The following is a 12,933-nucleotide window of genomic DNA, read 5'->3' as shown; positions in this document are numbered from 1 at the left end:
AAGCCTGAGCCTTACTGAGCATGATGAACTGAGTACAGCACTGTTACCTGCCAGGTCATCATCCTTGCCTACCTGACAAACTCAAACTCCCCTGTCTTCCCAATCGTTCCACCTACACGGAGAAATATACTTCCTTGAGTGATGTTGTTCCCATCAAGTTTGACAGACAGTTTGTGCCTCCAACCTGGAAACAAAATAGGAAAGAGAGAGAGAGAGAGAGAGAAGGGTTTAGAACACGGGGAAGCATGACATCTTTGTTACTGCTGTTCAGTTGCTAAGTCATGTCCGACCCTTTGAGACTCCAGGACTGTAGCACAGCAGGCTTCCCTGTCCTTCACTATCTCCTGGCTACTTCAGTGTAAATGTAACTTTCAGGGTTAAAGAGGAAGAGGGCTGTTCATGTTCATGAGAAAATATTAATACAACTTTATACAGCTTGAGTGAATTTGGTGAGGTTATATTTTTAAAAACATATAAACTATCACATGTTGATTTTGCAAAGTAAATAGTTAATAATATTTTTAAAGAAATTCTTTAGTTTTCCATATATTTTTTGGACTTTAGAAAAATGTGTGTGTCTTCTTTGACCCATTACATTTGTATTCTGTGGTGTGTATGCTTTCCATCAGTTCAGTTCAGTTCAGTTGCTGAAACTCCAATACTTTGGCCAAAGTATTGATGTTTCAGGATATGTTTTGGAAAGACTTAGAGCAGACAAAGGGTGATTTCACACCCTTTGAAAATAAAAGAGAGTGTTCCTAATCTGCTAGCTAGGAATTTCTTACGTACTCTTGATCTATCTTCTCCCAATCTGGATATGTGTATACAGCCTGTAAAAATAAACCAAAGATTTATCTGTTCTGTCTTTCTACATCATTTTATGGCAGAAACTCAAGTATAAAAAGCAAAAGTAATTCTCTTGGTTGATTCTCTTGGTCATTCTCTTGGTTTACCTAGAATTAATAGCAGCTAAGGCAACTCTCTAGGCTTCCCAGGTGGAGCTAGGGTAAATAACCCACCTGCCAATGCAGGGACACAAGAGACATAGGTTTGATCCCTGGGTCAGGAAGATCCCCTGGAGGAGGGCATGGCAACCCACTCCAGTATTCTTGCCTGGAGAATCCCATGGACAGAGGAGCCTGGCAGGCTATAGTCCATCAGTTCAGTTCAGTTCAGTCGCTCAGTCGTATCCGACTCTTTGCGACCCCATGAACCACAGCACACCAGGCCTCCCTGTCCATCACTAACTCCCGAGTCCACCCAAACCCATGTCCATTGAATCAGTGATGCCATCCAACCATCTCATCCTCTGTCATCCCCTTCTCCTCCTGCCTTCAATCTTCCCCGGCATCAGAGTCTTTTCAAATGAGTCAGCTCTTCGCACCAGGTGGCCAAAGTATTGGAGTTTCAGCTTCAACATCAGTCCTATCAATGAACAACCAGGAGTGATCTCCTTTAGGATGGACTGGTTGGGTCTCCTTGCAGTCCAAGGGACTCCTTGCTTTCCATAGTCAAATTCTAATTTGCTATAGTTTGACAATTAGTCCAGAAAAATATCTAGAAAACCTATTGAGCAAGAAAGTCTGTGTTTTTTTTTAATGACTCAGAGGCGGAATGAATTGTCCCTTCCTCTCTCACCAGACTTTGTGCTAGGAGTTCCCAGTCAGTACAGGTCTGAGTCAACACAAAGCCTGCCAACAGGATAAATCCTTTGCAAACAGTCAAGTATAACTTTTAAAGAACTTTAGAACTAAACAGATCTTTCATTCTGAATTCTAAAATTGTTGTATGCTTAATAACAGAAAAAAAAATGCAATTCTTCATAAAGTTGTTTGAAAAGCCTCTGAAAGGGGAAAAAATTTACTAGAGAGAATTTTCAGTTCACAAATTAATCCTCGTCAGAAAGCTCTGTTTCCCTCCTTGCCTGTTCCACTGAACTATGACCGCCACCATCACCTCTCCACTGAAAGCTAAACTCACCAGTGATGGGACTTATCCCACGAACCCCTCTGGGCCCTGTCTCATTGGACCTGTCTTTGGGGCAGTGAATGCATTCTCTCTTTTTCATCATCTTTCTTTTCTTGACTGCCACATGGTTTTATCTTTTCTCTCTTTATTCATTCCTCAGTGTCCTTCACAGGGACCACTTTCTCTGCTCTCTTTCTTCTCATCTGATACATTCTTCTTGGGTAATTATGTCATCCACTTCATAGCTTAGGTTACTGTCTAAACATTCGAATCTTTGGCTGTGGACCACAGCAGTCTCCAGAGGATGAGACCCAATCTAACTGCACATGCCCAAATTCTAACAGCATCTCAGACCTAATATGTTACAAACTGAGCCCATCAACTTACTTCAAACCAGCCTCTCTGCCTGGTTACCAAGTTCAGCATATGGTATGTCATCTGCCCAGATGGAATCATCCTTGACTTCTCCACTTTCTGCATCCCTCAAACCCATTTACTGAGTTAGAGAAGGCTGACTCTCACATCCATACAAGACTACTGGAAAAACTAGATGGACCGTCTAGTCAAAGGTATGGTTTTTCCAGTAGTCATGTATGGATGTGAGAGTTGGACTATAAAGAAAGCTGAGTGCCAAAGAATTGATGATTTTGAAGTGTGGTGTTGGAGAAGACTCTTGAGTCCCTTGGAATGCAAGGAGATCCAACCAGTCCATCCTAAAGGAAATCTTTCCTGAATATTCATTGGAAGGACTGATGCTGAAGTTGAAACTCCAGTACTTTGGCCACCTGATGTGAAGAACAGACTCCACTGGAAAAGACCCTGATGCTGGGAAAGATTGAAGGCAGGAGGAGAAGGCGATGACAGAGGATGAGATGGTTGAATGGCATCACTGACTTGATAGACATGAGTTTGAGTAAGCTCCAGGAGTTGGTGATGGACAGGGAAGCCTGGCGTGCTACAGTCCATGGGGTCGCAAAGAGTCGGACACGACTGAGTGACTGAACTGACAAACCCATTCACCCAGTTCCTTTTTTTTTTTTTAATTAAAACTCTTTTTATTTGTTTTTATTTATTTGGCCATGCCAGGTCTTAGTGGCGGCACTCAGGATCTTCCATCTTTAGTTACAGCATGTGGGCTCTAGTTCCCTGACCAGGGATTGAACCCACCTTCCCTGTATTGGGAGCATGGAGTCTTAGCCACTGGACCACCAGGGAAACCCCTCAGCCAGGTCCTTTTTGCTTCTACCTGCCCAAAGATAAAGCCCAGACTTCCCATATGGAGCATAATTTCATTATTTGACCCGGTTTGCCTCTCTCATCTTACCCGCCTCATGTTGCCTTCCTCCTGGTCTCTACAATCTCAGCAGGGGGATCTTTTTTAGATTCCAGCTCTCCCTTATCTCCAGGCATTTTCATATGCAGTTCCTTTTGCTTACTGCTACTGCTAAGTCACTTCAGTCGTGTCCGACTCTGTGAGACCCCATAGACGGCAGCCCACCAGGTTTCCCCGTCCCTGGGATTCTCCAGGCAAGAACACTGGAGTGGGTTGCCATTTCCTTCTCCAGTGCATGAAAGTGAAAAGTGAAAGCAAAGTCGCTCAGTCGTGTCCGACTCCTAGCAACCCCATGGACTGCAGCCTACCAGGCTTCTCCGTCCATGGGATTTTCCAGGCGAAAGTACTGGAGTGGGTTGCCATTCCTTCCCTCTGTTACTCACTTTTCAGGAATCAGTGTTAAAGGCATCTTTCCTCTTGGAAGGCTCCCCGATCTGAGTGCAGAAACTCCTTCTTTGCATCTCCCAACAGAAAGAAATTCCTTCTTTGCATCTCCCAACAGAAAGAAATTCCTTCTTTGCATCTCCCAACCCTATTACTCAGGGTTGAAACTGAGACTCTTCCTTTTCTCTCCCCCAGCCTAGACTCACTGTGTGTTCTTCACTGCATCCTCAGAGTCTGGCCCGATGCCCAGTGATTTAGTAGACACTCAGTAAAAACTGTTGAATATTTAAAGGTAAGTGCCTTAAGGCATTACAATAAAATTCAGCTACATACTTACGGGCAAATGGCGAAACAGTCCCTGTGTTTAAAAAATAATATAATCTATTAGGCTTCATTGTTTTCAGGTGAAATCTATCAGCAAAATGACCCATTGTTGGGCAACCTTCCTTGGGACAATGGAAGCAATTTCCCTGGTGACAGAAAATAAGAGGTAATTAGAAATGCTGACTTTCAATAAACTCAGAATGTATTATTAAACTATAATAAATCTTTCAAATCTAAATAAAGTATATGCATTTAAGAATGACTAAGTTGCCTAATAGACTATCCTGCCTGTTTTCAAAAACAAAACATAATAAAACAAAAACAACTGAGGGATAAGGAAAAGGGGCTGGCTGTTAGAAAAAAATGAGTAAATAACATGAATAGACAGACAGTCCATAGAAGAGGAAAGTCAATAGTCAATAGCTATGTAAAAAGATGCTCAATCTTACTAGTTGTCAGGAGTACAAATTAAAACAACATACAATTTCATACTCAGCAGATTTGCAAAAATTAAGGCAGTTGGAAATACCAAGTATTGGTATGATATGGAGTGGGGAATTCTCATTTGCTTCTTATGGGAATATAAATTAACAGACATTGCAGACAGACATTTGGTAATGTCTAATAAAGATGGAAATGCACATATGCTTTGAAAATTTCACTTCTATTACATGTCATAAAGAAACTTCTTCACAAGTACATAAGGAGATACGCAAAGGTGTTTATTGCAGAATTGCTTTTAATAATGAAAACTGCAAACAACCAAAATGTACGTTAGTAGGGGAATGAATAAATAAAATGTGGCTGATTCCTACAGAATTCCTACTAAATACAATAGGTCTATATATGTCAATGTAGATCTTATAAAATTTAAAAAGAAATTCAGAAAGACACTTATAGCAAGATACTATATATATATATATATATATATATATATATACATACATACATATAAATTTCCCTCAAAGTTTGCCTTAGGGAAGGGCATGAAGGGAATATAAGGTACTTAAATTTTATCCATGTATTTTAAAATCTAAAACAAAACTAACAAAATACTAACTTAAAAAAACCTGGATAGCAATGTTGGAGTATTTGCTACTTTAGGTTTTTGAACTTTCGGACTTATAAACTATGGATATTTAGGCTAGGACTGTAGTGCATGCATGCATTCTTAGTCACTACAGTCGTGTCTGACTTTTTGTGATCCGATGGACCTCAGAGCCCTTCAGGCTCCTCTGTCCATGGGATTCTCCAACCAAGAATATTGGAGTGGGTTGCCATTTCCTCCTCCAGAGAATCTTCCCAACCCAGGAATCAAATCTGCCTCTCCTGCACTGCAGGCAGATTCTTTACTGCTGAACCACCGGAGAAGCCTAGGACTATAGTAAAACACCCCATTTAAAACTCCATTTTTAATGAACAAAAATACTAACAAAATAATAAGGGCTCATATTGATTGAGTGAGTGCTTACCATGTGCAAGGCACTGTTTGATGCACTTTATGTGCATTTAGGTCAATTAATCCTCACAAAATATTATTATTATAATGTTTTTAGTCTCCTTATTTAGCAGATGAGGAAACTAAAGCCCAGAGAAGTAAGCTATTTGTCTGAGTTTGTTTGTCTATTAAGTGAAGGCACAAGAATGTGAATCAGATGGCCCAGCACTGAAACCCCTCTTACTTTATTTATTTTTTAAAATTCCATCTCATTTTTTATGACTGTTGGATAAAAGTACAATAAAACAAGTCAAGGAAATTGACTTAATGTTCTCTAGTTTGTTGCCGTAATTAGCATCTATGTGGCATAGGAGCCTAGAGTTCTCCCCTTTTGAGCTGATTAAACCCCACTAACTCTGAATATGCTATGACTTTGAGAACCTGCTTTCACCTGCCTTTGATGTAGTGAATGTCAGGATCCCTTTAGCCATTCAGAGCAGCATCTGGGGCTTGAAGAAGGATGAGTTCGGGGAGAAGGAGGTTTAGGGGAAATGTCAGTGCTTGTCTGGCAAGGTTTCTGAGACTTGCAGTTCACCAGCCACAGTATGAACAAGGAAGACATGCTCAGGAAGACAGCCTGAGGGCTCACTCACCTTGGTCTGTAACAGGAGGGAAATACTTACTCCTGTCCCAACACTATTCTTATTCACAAAATAGCACAAAATGTGCTATTGCTTATAACACACTTTGGTTTGAAACCCCATATTTTTCTACCCTGATAAAACAGGGGATAAGTCTCTAAAGCACAAGCAGGAAAATCTTTCTACTTTCCACTACAAAATAGATTTTCTTTTTACCTTTTCATAGTGATAAGCAAATGAAAAATATAGTCAGCTCAGATCTGGCACCACGTGCTTCATGACTCAAGTAAAATCAAATTTGGTATTTTGTAATGTATATTGATTTGCATGGAATTCCTGTGAGCTATCTATGCTTCAGTTCTGCTCTGTATGAATAATCAAATTTTAATAAAATAATTTTCATGTCCCAGGTAAATAGTAATATGTTTGACTGTAGCTATTAATTGGTTCAGCCTTCTCAGGGCATCTTAGAGGATGACATTTAAAATATATACACACAAAAATTTTTGTGCTGGACTTATGCCTGGTACACAACATCTAATAACTGCATAACAAATGACCAAAAAAGCAAAATTGTATATAATTCAAAAGAACTGAAACAACCAGAATACAAATAGTTGGTTTAGTTATTTAAGCCCTTCAGCAACCCCAGCTACTGTTCAGTACTCAGCACAGAAAGAATCTATTATTTACCAAAATGGCAGATGCATTTTTTTTGCTACATACTCAATGTTCTAATTTTTAGTTGACTGATCATGCTTCAAAAAATGACTTGCTAATTGAATTACATGGCAAAATGCTTTACTTACTGCTTTAAAAGATTTGTAGGATCTACAAGGATAAGCAATAAATGCATCAGGATTGAGAATGCTTTCAGCATAAAAGCGATGACTTCGGGCATGGTTGCAATCAAAGAAGGAGAACACTTCTGTGAAAACAATTTTCGATTAACTGGTAGCAATGAACTGATAACTGAGAGTATGAAACATTTCCTAGAAAAAGTAATGTTGAATGATAGTTTCTTGACTTGGATCTGGGTCACCAGACCTTGTGTGTACTTTTAGATATTCCACATTTATTAATATTACATATCATCTTCTTGTACCAAAGAATTCTTTGTGTGAGTCTAAAGGGACAAGTTATGACCAACCTAGATAGCATATTGAAAAGCAGAAACACTACTTTGCCAACAAAGGTCCGTCTAGTCAAGGCTATGGTTTTTCCTGTGGTCATGTATGGATGTGAGAGTTGGACTGTGAAGAAGGCTGAGCGCCGAAGAATTGATGCTTTTGAACTGTGGTGTTGGAGAAGACTCTTGAGAGTCCCTTGGACTGCAAGGAGATCCAACCAGTCCATTCTGAAGGAGATCAGCCCTGGGATTTCTTTGGAAGGAATGATGCTAAAGCTGAAACTCCAGTACTTTGGCCACCTCATGTGAAGAGTTGACTCATTGGAAAAGACTCTGATGCTGGGAGGGATTGGGGGCTAGAGGAGAAGGGGATGACAGAGGATGAGATGGCTGGATGGCATCACTGACTCGATGGATGTGAGTCTGAGTGAACTCCCTGAGTTGGTAATGGACAAGGAGGCCTGGCGTGCTGCGATTCATGGGTTCGCAAAGAGTCGGACACGACTGAGCTACTGAACTGAACTGAAAGGGACATTTAATGTAGATGACTGTGTTCTGATACTAATATCACCAACACTTCCCAGATATCTGACATAAGCACTTAGAATTTTAAGTATCACTGTGTACACAGTATCTCTGCCTTAGACCAGTTAATTCTCTTGTCTCCCTGTTTCTGCAGGAATGACTGAACTCCCTCCTATTCAATCATGAAACAGGCAGCAAGGTTAACCAGTGCACAGCTTCAGCTGAGTTTCAAGATGTGACAGGTGGAATGTATTATAAAGAATGCTATAGACAAATTGGTTTTGTCATTGTCAGGCACAGCATTACTGCCACTGGTAGTTAGGATTACTGCAATAATTCATAAAAGTTCTAAGTACATTTGTGTATTCTGAAATACATTCCAGTCATTTATGCTCTCTTTTCCTTACATAACAATATTTTTACTACATGGCATGGGCTATTCTTCTCATGACCTACATGACTTGACTCACCTTTGAGTCACTAGATGTGGCAAATCACTTATCTATAAATGTGGACTCCAAAGAGTCACTCCTTCCTAGGTCCTCACCCCTTTGCAATATAATGTTACTACTCGTTCCATCAAGAGGTGGAACTGATGATGACATGACAGTAAATTTTTGGATGATTCTAAATAAAGGTTTTTAAAAACCTTTCTGGGTTACAGGCTAGTCTTGTGACTTGTTTGACTAAGAGAATATAGAGGAACTGCCACTGGGCAAGTATCATGGCCTTGGTCTTCAGCGACCTTCCATCATCTATTCTTGTTCTGTTGGAACCCAGTCTCCATGTTAAGAAATTCAGGTGAACTGGCTGGGGAGAGAGGCTCTGAAGGATAACAGACCACTTAGAGAGGAGAGCTAGTACCAAGATACTACCCGTGGAAGGCCATCTTGGACCTTCCCACCCATTTTGGCCCAGCTCAGCCCAGCTCCCAGTTGGATGCAATCATGTACATTCACCCAATGGACACATAGCAAAGCAGAGCTCTGCCTGAATCTTGAGCCTCATAACCATGGGCAATAAACCATTGTTCTCTTAAGCCACTATGGTTTGTTATACAATAGATAACTGAGATCATTTCAGAAATACAACATAGCAGTAATAAAGAATTGACATCTTTTTTTGAGGAGGACTTCTCTTATATCAGGTTTCTTTACATACAAATTTGTATTCATAACTAATTGTGGTTTAGACACGATGGTTCTTTAGAACATAGGGAACTATGAATTTTAAAAGTAAATGGTTTCTTAGTAACAAATATATGTAAAATAAAATATTTTGAAGCTGAAAAGTCATTTGAAGACATGAATGATAAATATGCTTTTAATCTAATAAAGTTGTAGGAATTACAGTATCTCAAAATGATAGCTTATGATAAATGTAGGCTTATTTTAATTCATTATTTTACAGAATTTCAAGTATATAACAATGTAGTTATGTAAACAAGTCTTATGATCTACATTTTATCCTAATAGAAATGATTTCAAATCATAATATAACAGATAATGAGAAAGAAGTTTTATAATAGGTCTTTTTTGAAAGAATTTTGCTTACCAGCACTAGATAGAACTGGCTTTAATTCTCATTTTGAGTATCTATAGTTTTACCAGTTTTAAGTAGTCATTGCAAATGGATATTTCTAATTACATTTACTTTCAAAACAGGTAGTAAAACTTTGTAAGTTAGTGCTAGTGAAGAGGAAATTCAAGCTACTCTCAATGCCACGATCTGTGTTTCTTTCCTCTGCAACTGCCAGACGGAAGATAGAATAATTACATCATCTAGACATTCTGACCACATGGGGTCAGGCAGTGGGATATTTAGAATCATCGAAAAATTTACTATCATGTCATCATACATTATATGACTGTGCTTTATCATATATTATGGATGATACATATCATTGTTTATATGATAATGATATAGAGATAGGGAGGAATGGAACTCCCAAATAATAACTTTCTGGTGTCTTATAAAGTGCCTTATTATTATTATTGGAAACTGCTATAAGGGCTAAATACTATTTGTTTAATTTGTGATTAAATTAACTTGTGATCCACGGTAATTCTGTTAAAAAGCAAATCAAACCATGTACTTCTTCTGCTCAAAATCCTCCCATGGCTCCCATCCCCCTCAAGTAAAAGCTGAAGTTGTTGCTACAGTCCATAAGACCCTACGTTATCTCCCTCTGCCCCATTCCTTCTCTAACCTCATGCCCTACTACTCTCCTCTCTTTTATTTCACTCTGGCCACAATAGGCTCCTTGCTGCCATGACCCTCACGGGCTCCTGCCCCAGGCCCTTTGCACTTGCCATTCCCACCCCTCAGCCTGGAATGCTTCTCACCCAGGTACCTGCATGGCTAACTCCTTCAGGTCATCTTTTCAGTAAGGACTTCCTGTCCACCCTACCAAAAATCTCCTTCCCCTAGGTCACCCGCAGTGTCACCAACACATCAGATTCCCATTACATTCTTTGTTTGGTCTCCTTAGCACTTATTCTATTACTGTTTTTATAGCAAAGTAGGGTATTGCTGCTGCTGCTGCTGCTAAGTCGCTTCAGTCGTGTCTGACTCTGTGCGACCCCATAGATGGCAGCCCACCAGGCTCCCCCGTCCCTGGGATTCTCCAGGCAAGAACACTGGAGTGGGTTGCCATTTCCTCCTCCAATGCATGAAAGTGAAAAGTGAAAGTGAAGTCGCTCAGTCGTGTCCAACCTCAGCGACCCCATGGACTGCAGCCTTCCAGGCTCCTCGTTCCATGGGATTTTCCTGGCAAGAGTACTGGAGTGGGGTACCATTGCCTTCTCTGAAAGTAGGGTATTAGCTCCTACTAATTTTTGTCTTTTGTATGCATTCCTACATCTGCTATTCCTAGAATAGTGCCTGGCACATAGTAAGCACTAAATACATATCTATTGGATGACTACATCCTCCTTGTTCATACTAGTGAGACATTCTGTTAGACCCTGGGGTTATAGACTAAACTAAAACATGGATCCTGGCCTCACAGACCTCACGACTGCTGGGAACTTCATACATGCTACTGTGTTTTGGGCTAAAATATACGAGAGGAGCTACCCCGCGTCCGAGGTCAGGGTGGGTGGCCAAGAGGAGTTACCCCGCGTCCGAGGTCAGGGGAGGCGGGCGGGAGGAGCTACCCTACGCCCCTAAGCACAAGGCCAGGGGTGGCGGGCGGGAGGAGCTACCCCACGCCCCAATGCCTGAGGCCAAGGGCGGAGGCCGGGAGGAGCAACCCCACGTCCAAGGAAGTGGCTGCACGGGCGCAGGAGGGCCTAGAGGAGCTATCCCACGTTGAAGGTCAGGAAGGGCGGTGGTGAGGAGATACGCTTCATCCAAGCTAAGGTGCAATGGCTGCACTTTGCTGGAGCAGCCGTGAAGAGATACCCCATGCCCAAGGTAAGAGAAACCCAAGTAAGACGATAGGTGTTGCAAGAGGGCATCTGAGGGCAAACACACCGAAACCATACTCACAGAAAACTAGTCAATCTAATCACACTAGGACCACAGTCTTGTCTAACTCAATGAAACTAAGCCATGCCCATGGGGCAACCCAAGATGGGCGGGTCATGGTGGAGAGATCTGACAGAATGTGGTCCACTGGAGAAGGGAATGGCAAACCACTTCATTATTCTTGCCTCGAGAACCCCATGAACCGTATGAAAAGGCAAAATGATAGGATACTGAAAGAGAAACTCCCCAGGTCAGTAGGTGCCCAATATGCTACTGGAGATCAGTGGAGAAATAACTCCAGAAAGAATGAAGGGATGGAGCCAAAGCAAAAACATAACCCAGCTGTGGATGTGACTGGTGATAGAAGCAAGGTCCGATGCTGTAAAGAGCAATATTGCATAGGAACCTGGAATGTCAGGTCCATGAATCAAGGCAAACTGGAAGTGGTCAAACAGGAGATGGCAAGAGTGAATGTCAATATTCTAGGAATCAGTGAACTGAAATGGACTGGAATGGGTGAATTTAACTCAGATGACCATTATATCTACTACTGCGGGCAGGAATCCCTCAGAAAAAATGGAGTGGCCATCATGGTCAACAAGAGTCTGAAATGCAGTACTTGGATGCAATATCAAAAATGACAGAATAATCTCTGTTCGTTTCCAAGGCAAACCATTCAATATCACAGTAATCCAAGTCTATGCCCCAACCAGTAACGCTAAAGAAGCTGAATTGAACGGTTCTATGAAGACCTACAAGACCTTTTAGAACTATCACCCAAAAAAGATGTCCTTTTCATTATAGGGGACTGGAATGCAAAAGTAGGAAGTCAAGAAATACCTGGAGTAACAGGCAAATTTGGCCTTGCAATACAGAATGAAGCAGGGCAAAGACTAATAGAGTTTTGCCAAGAAAATGCACTGGTCATAACAAACACCCTCTTCCAACAACACAAGAGAAGACTCTATACATGGACATCACCAGATGGTCAACACTGAAATCAGATTGATTATATTCTTTGCAACCAAAGATGGAGAAGCTCTATACAGTCAGCAAAAACAAGACCAGGAGCTGACTGTGGCTCAGATGATGAACTCCTTAGTGCCAAATTCAGACTTAAACTGAAGAAAGTAGGGAAAACCACTAGACCATTCAGGTATGACCTAAATCAAATCCCTTATGATTAAACAGTGGAAGTGAGAAATAGATTTAAGGGCCTAGATCTGATAGATAGAGTGCCTGATTAACTATGTAATGAGGTTCGTGACATTGTACAGGAGACAGGGATCAAGACCATTCCCATGAAAAAGAAATGCAAAAAAGCAAAATGGCTGTCTGGGGAGGCCTTACAAATAGCTGTGAAAAGAAGAGAAGCGAAAAGCAAAGGAGAAAAGGAAAGATATAAACATCTGAATGCAGAGTTCCAAAGAATAGCAAGAAGAGATAAGAAAGCCTTCTTCAGAGATCAATGCAAAGAAATAGAGGAAAACAACAGAATGGGAAAAACTAGGGATCTCTTCAAGAAAATCAGAGATACCAAAGGAACATTTCATGCAAAGATGGGCTCGATAAAGGACAGAAATGGTATGGACCTAACAGAAGCAGAAGATATTAAGAAGAGGTGGCAAGAATACACAGAAGAACTGTACAGAAAAGATCTTCACGACCCAGATAATCACGATGGTGTGATCACTGACCTAGAGCCAGACATCCTGGAATG

At 40.9% G+C, this 12,933-nt stretch overlaps 2 protein-coding genes across 2 annotated transcripts in view; both read right to left on the bottom strand.

Moving 5' to 3' along the window:
* Positions 1–12,933, bottom strand: part of PNLIP (pancreatic lipase) — a 122,864-nt gene that overhangs the window by 80,098 nt on the left and 29,833 nt on the right. The window lies entirely within an intron of this gene.
* The window catches only part of PNLIPRP3 (pancreatic lipase related protein 3), a 43,612-nt gene that overhangs the window by 4,597 nt on the left and 26,082 nt on the right, over positions 1–12,933 (bottom strand). Inside the window, exons 8-10 of the mRNA XM_061403589.1 lie at positions 6,898–7,016; positions 4,023–4,155; positions 73–184 (exon numbers count right to left, since the gene is read on the bottom strand). Coding sequence (XP_061259573.1) covers positions 73–184; positions 4,023–4,155; positions 6,898–7,016 — 364 coding nt within the window. The remainder of the gene's footprint in view (positions 1–72; positions 185–4,022; positions 4,156–6,897; positions 7,017–12,933) is intronic.

The sequence above is a fragment of the Bos javanicus genome, chromosome 26, assembly GCF_032452875.1.
Source record: "Bos javanicus breed banteng chromosome 26, ARS-OSU_banteng_1.0, whole genome shotgun sequence".
Lineage (NCBI taxonomy): Eukaryota > Metazoa > Chordata > Mammalia > Artiodactyla > Bovidae > Bos > Bos javanicus.
This window is presented reverse-complemented; position numbering and strand designations above follow the sequence as displayed.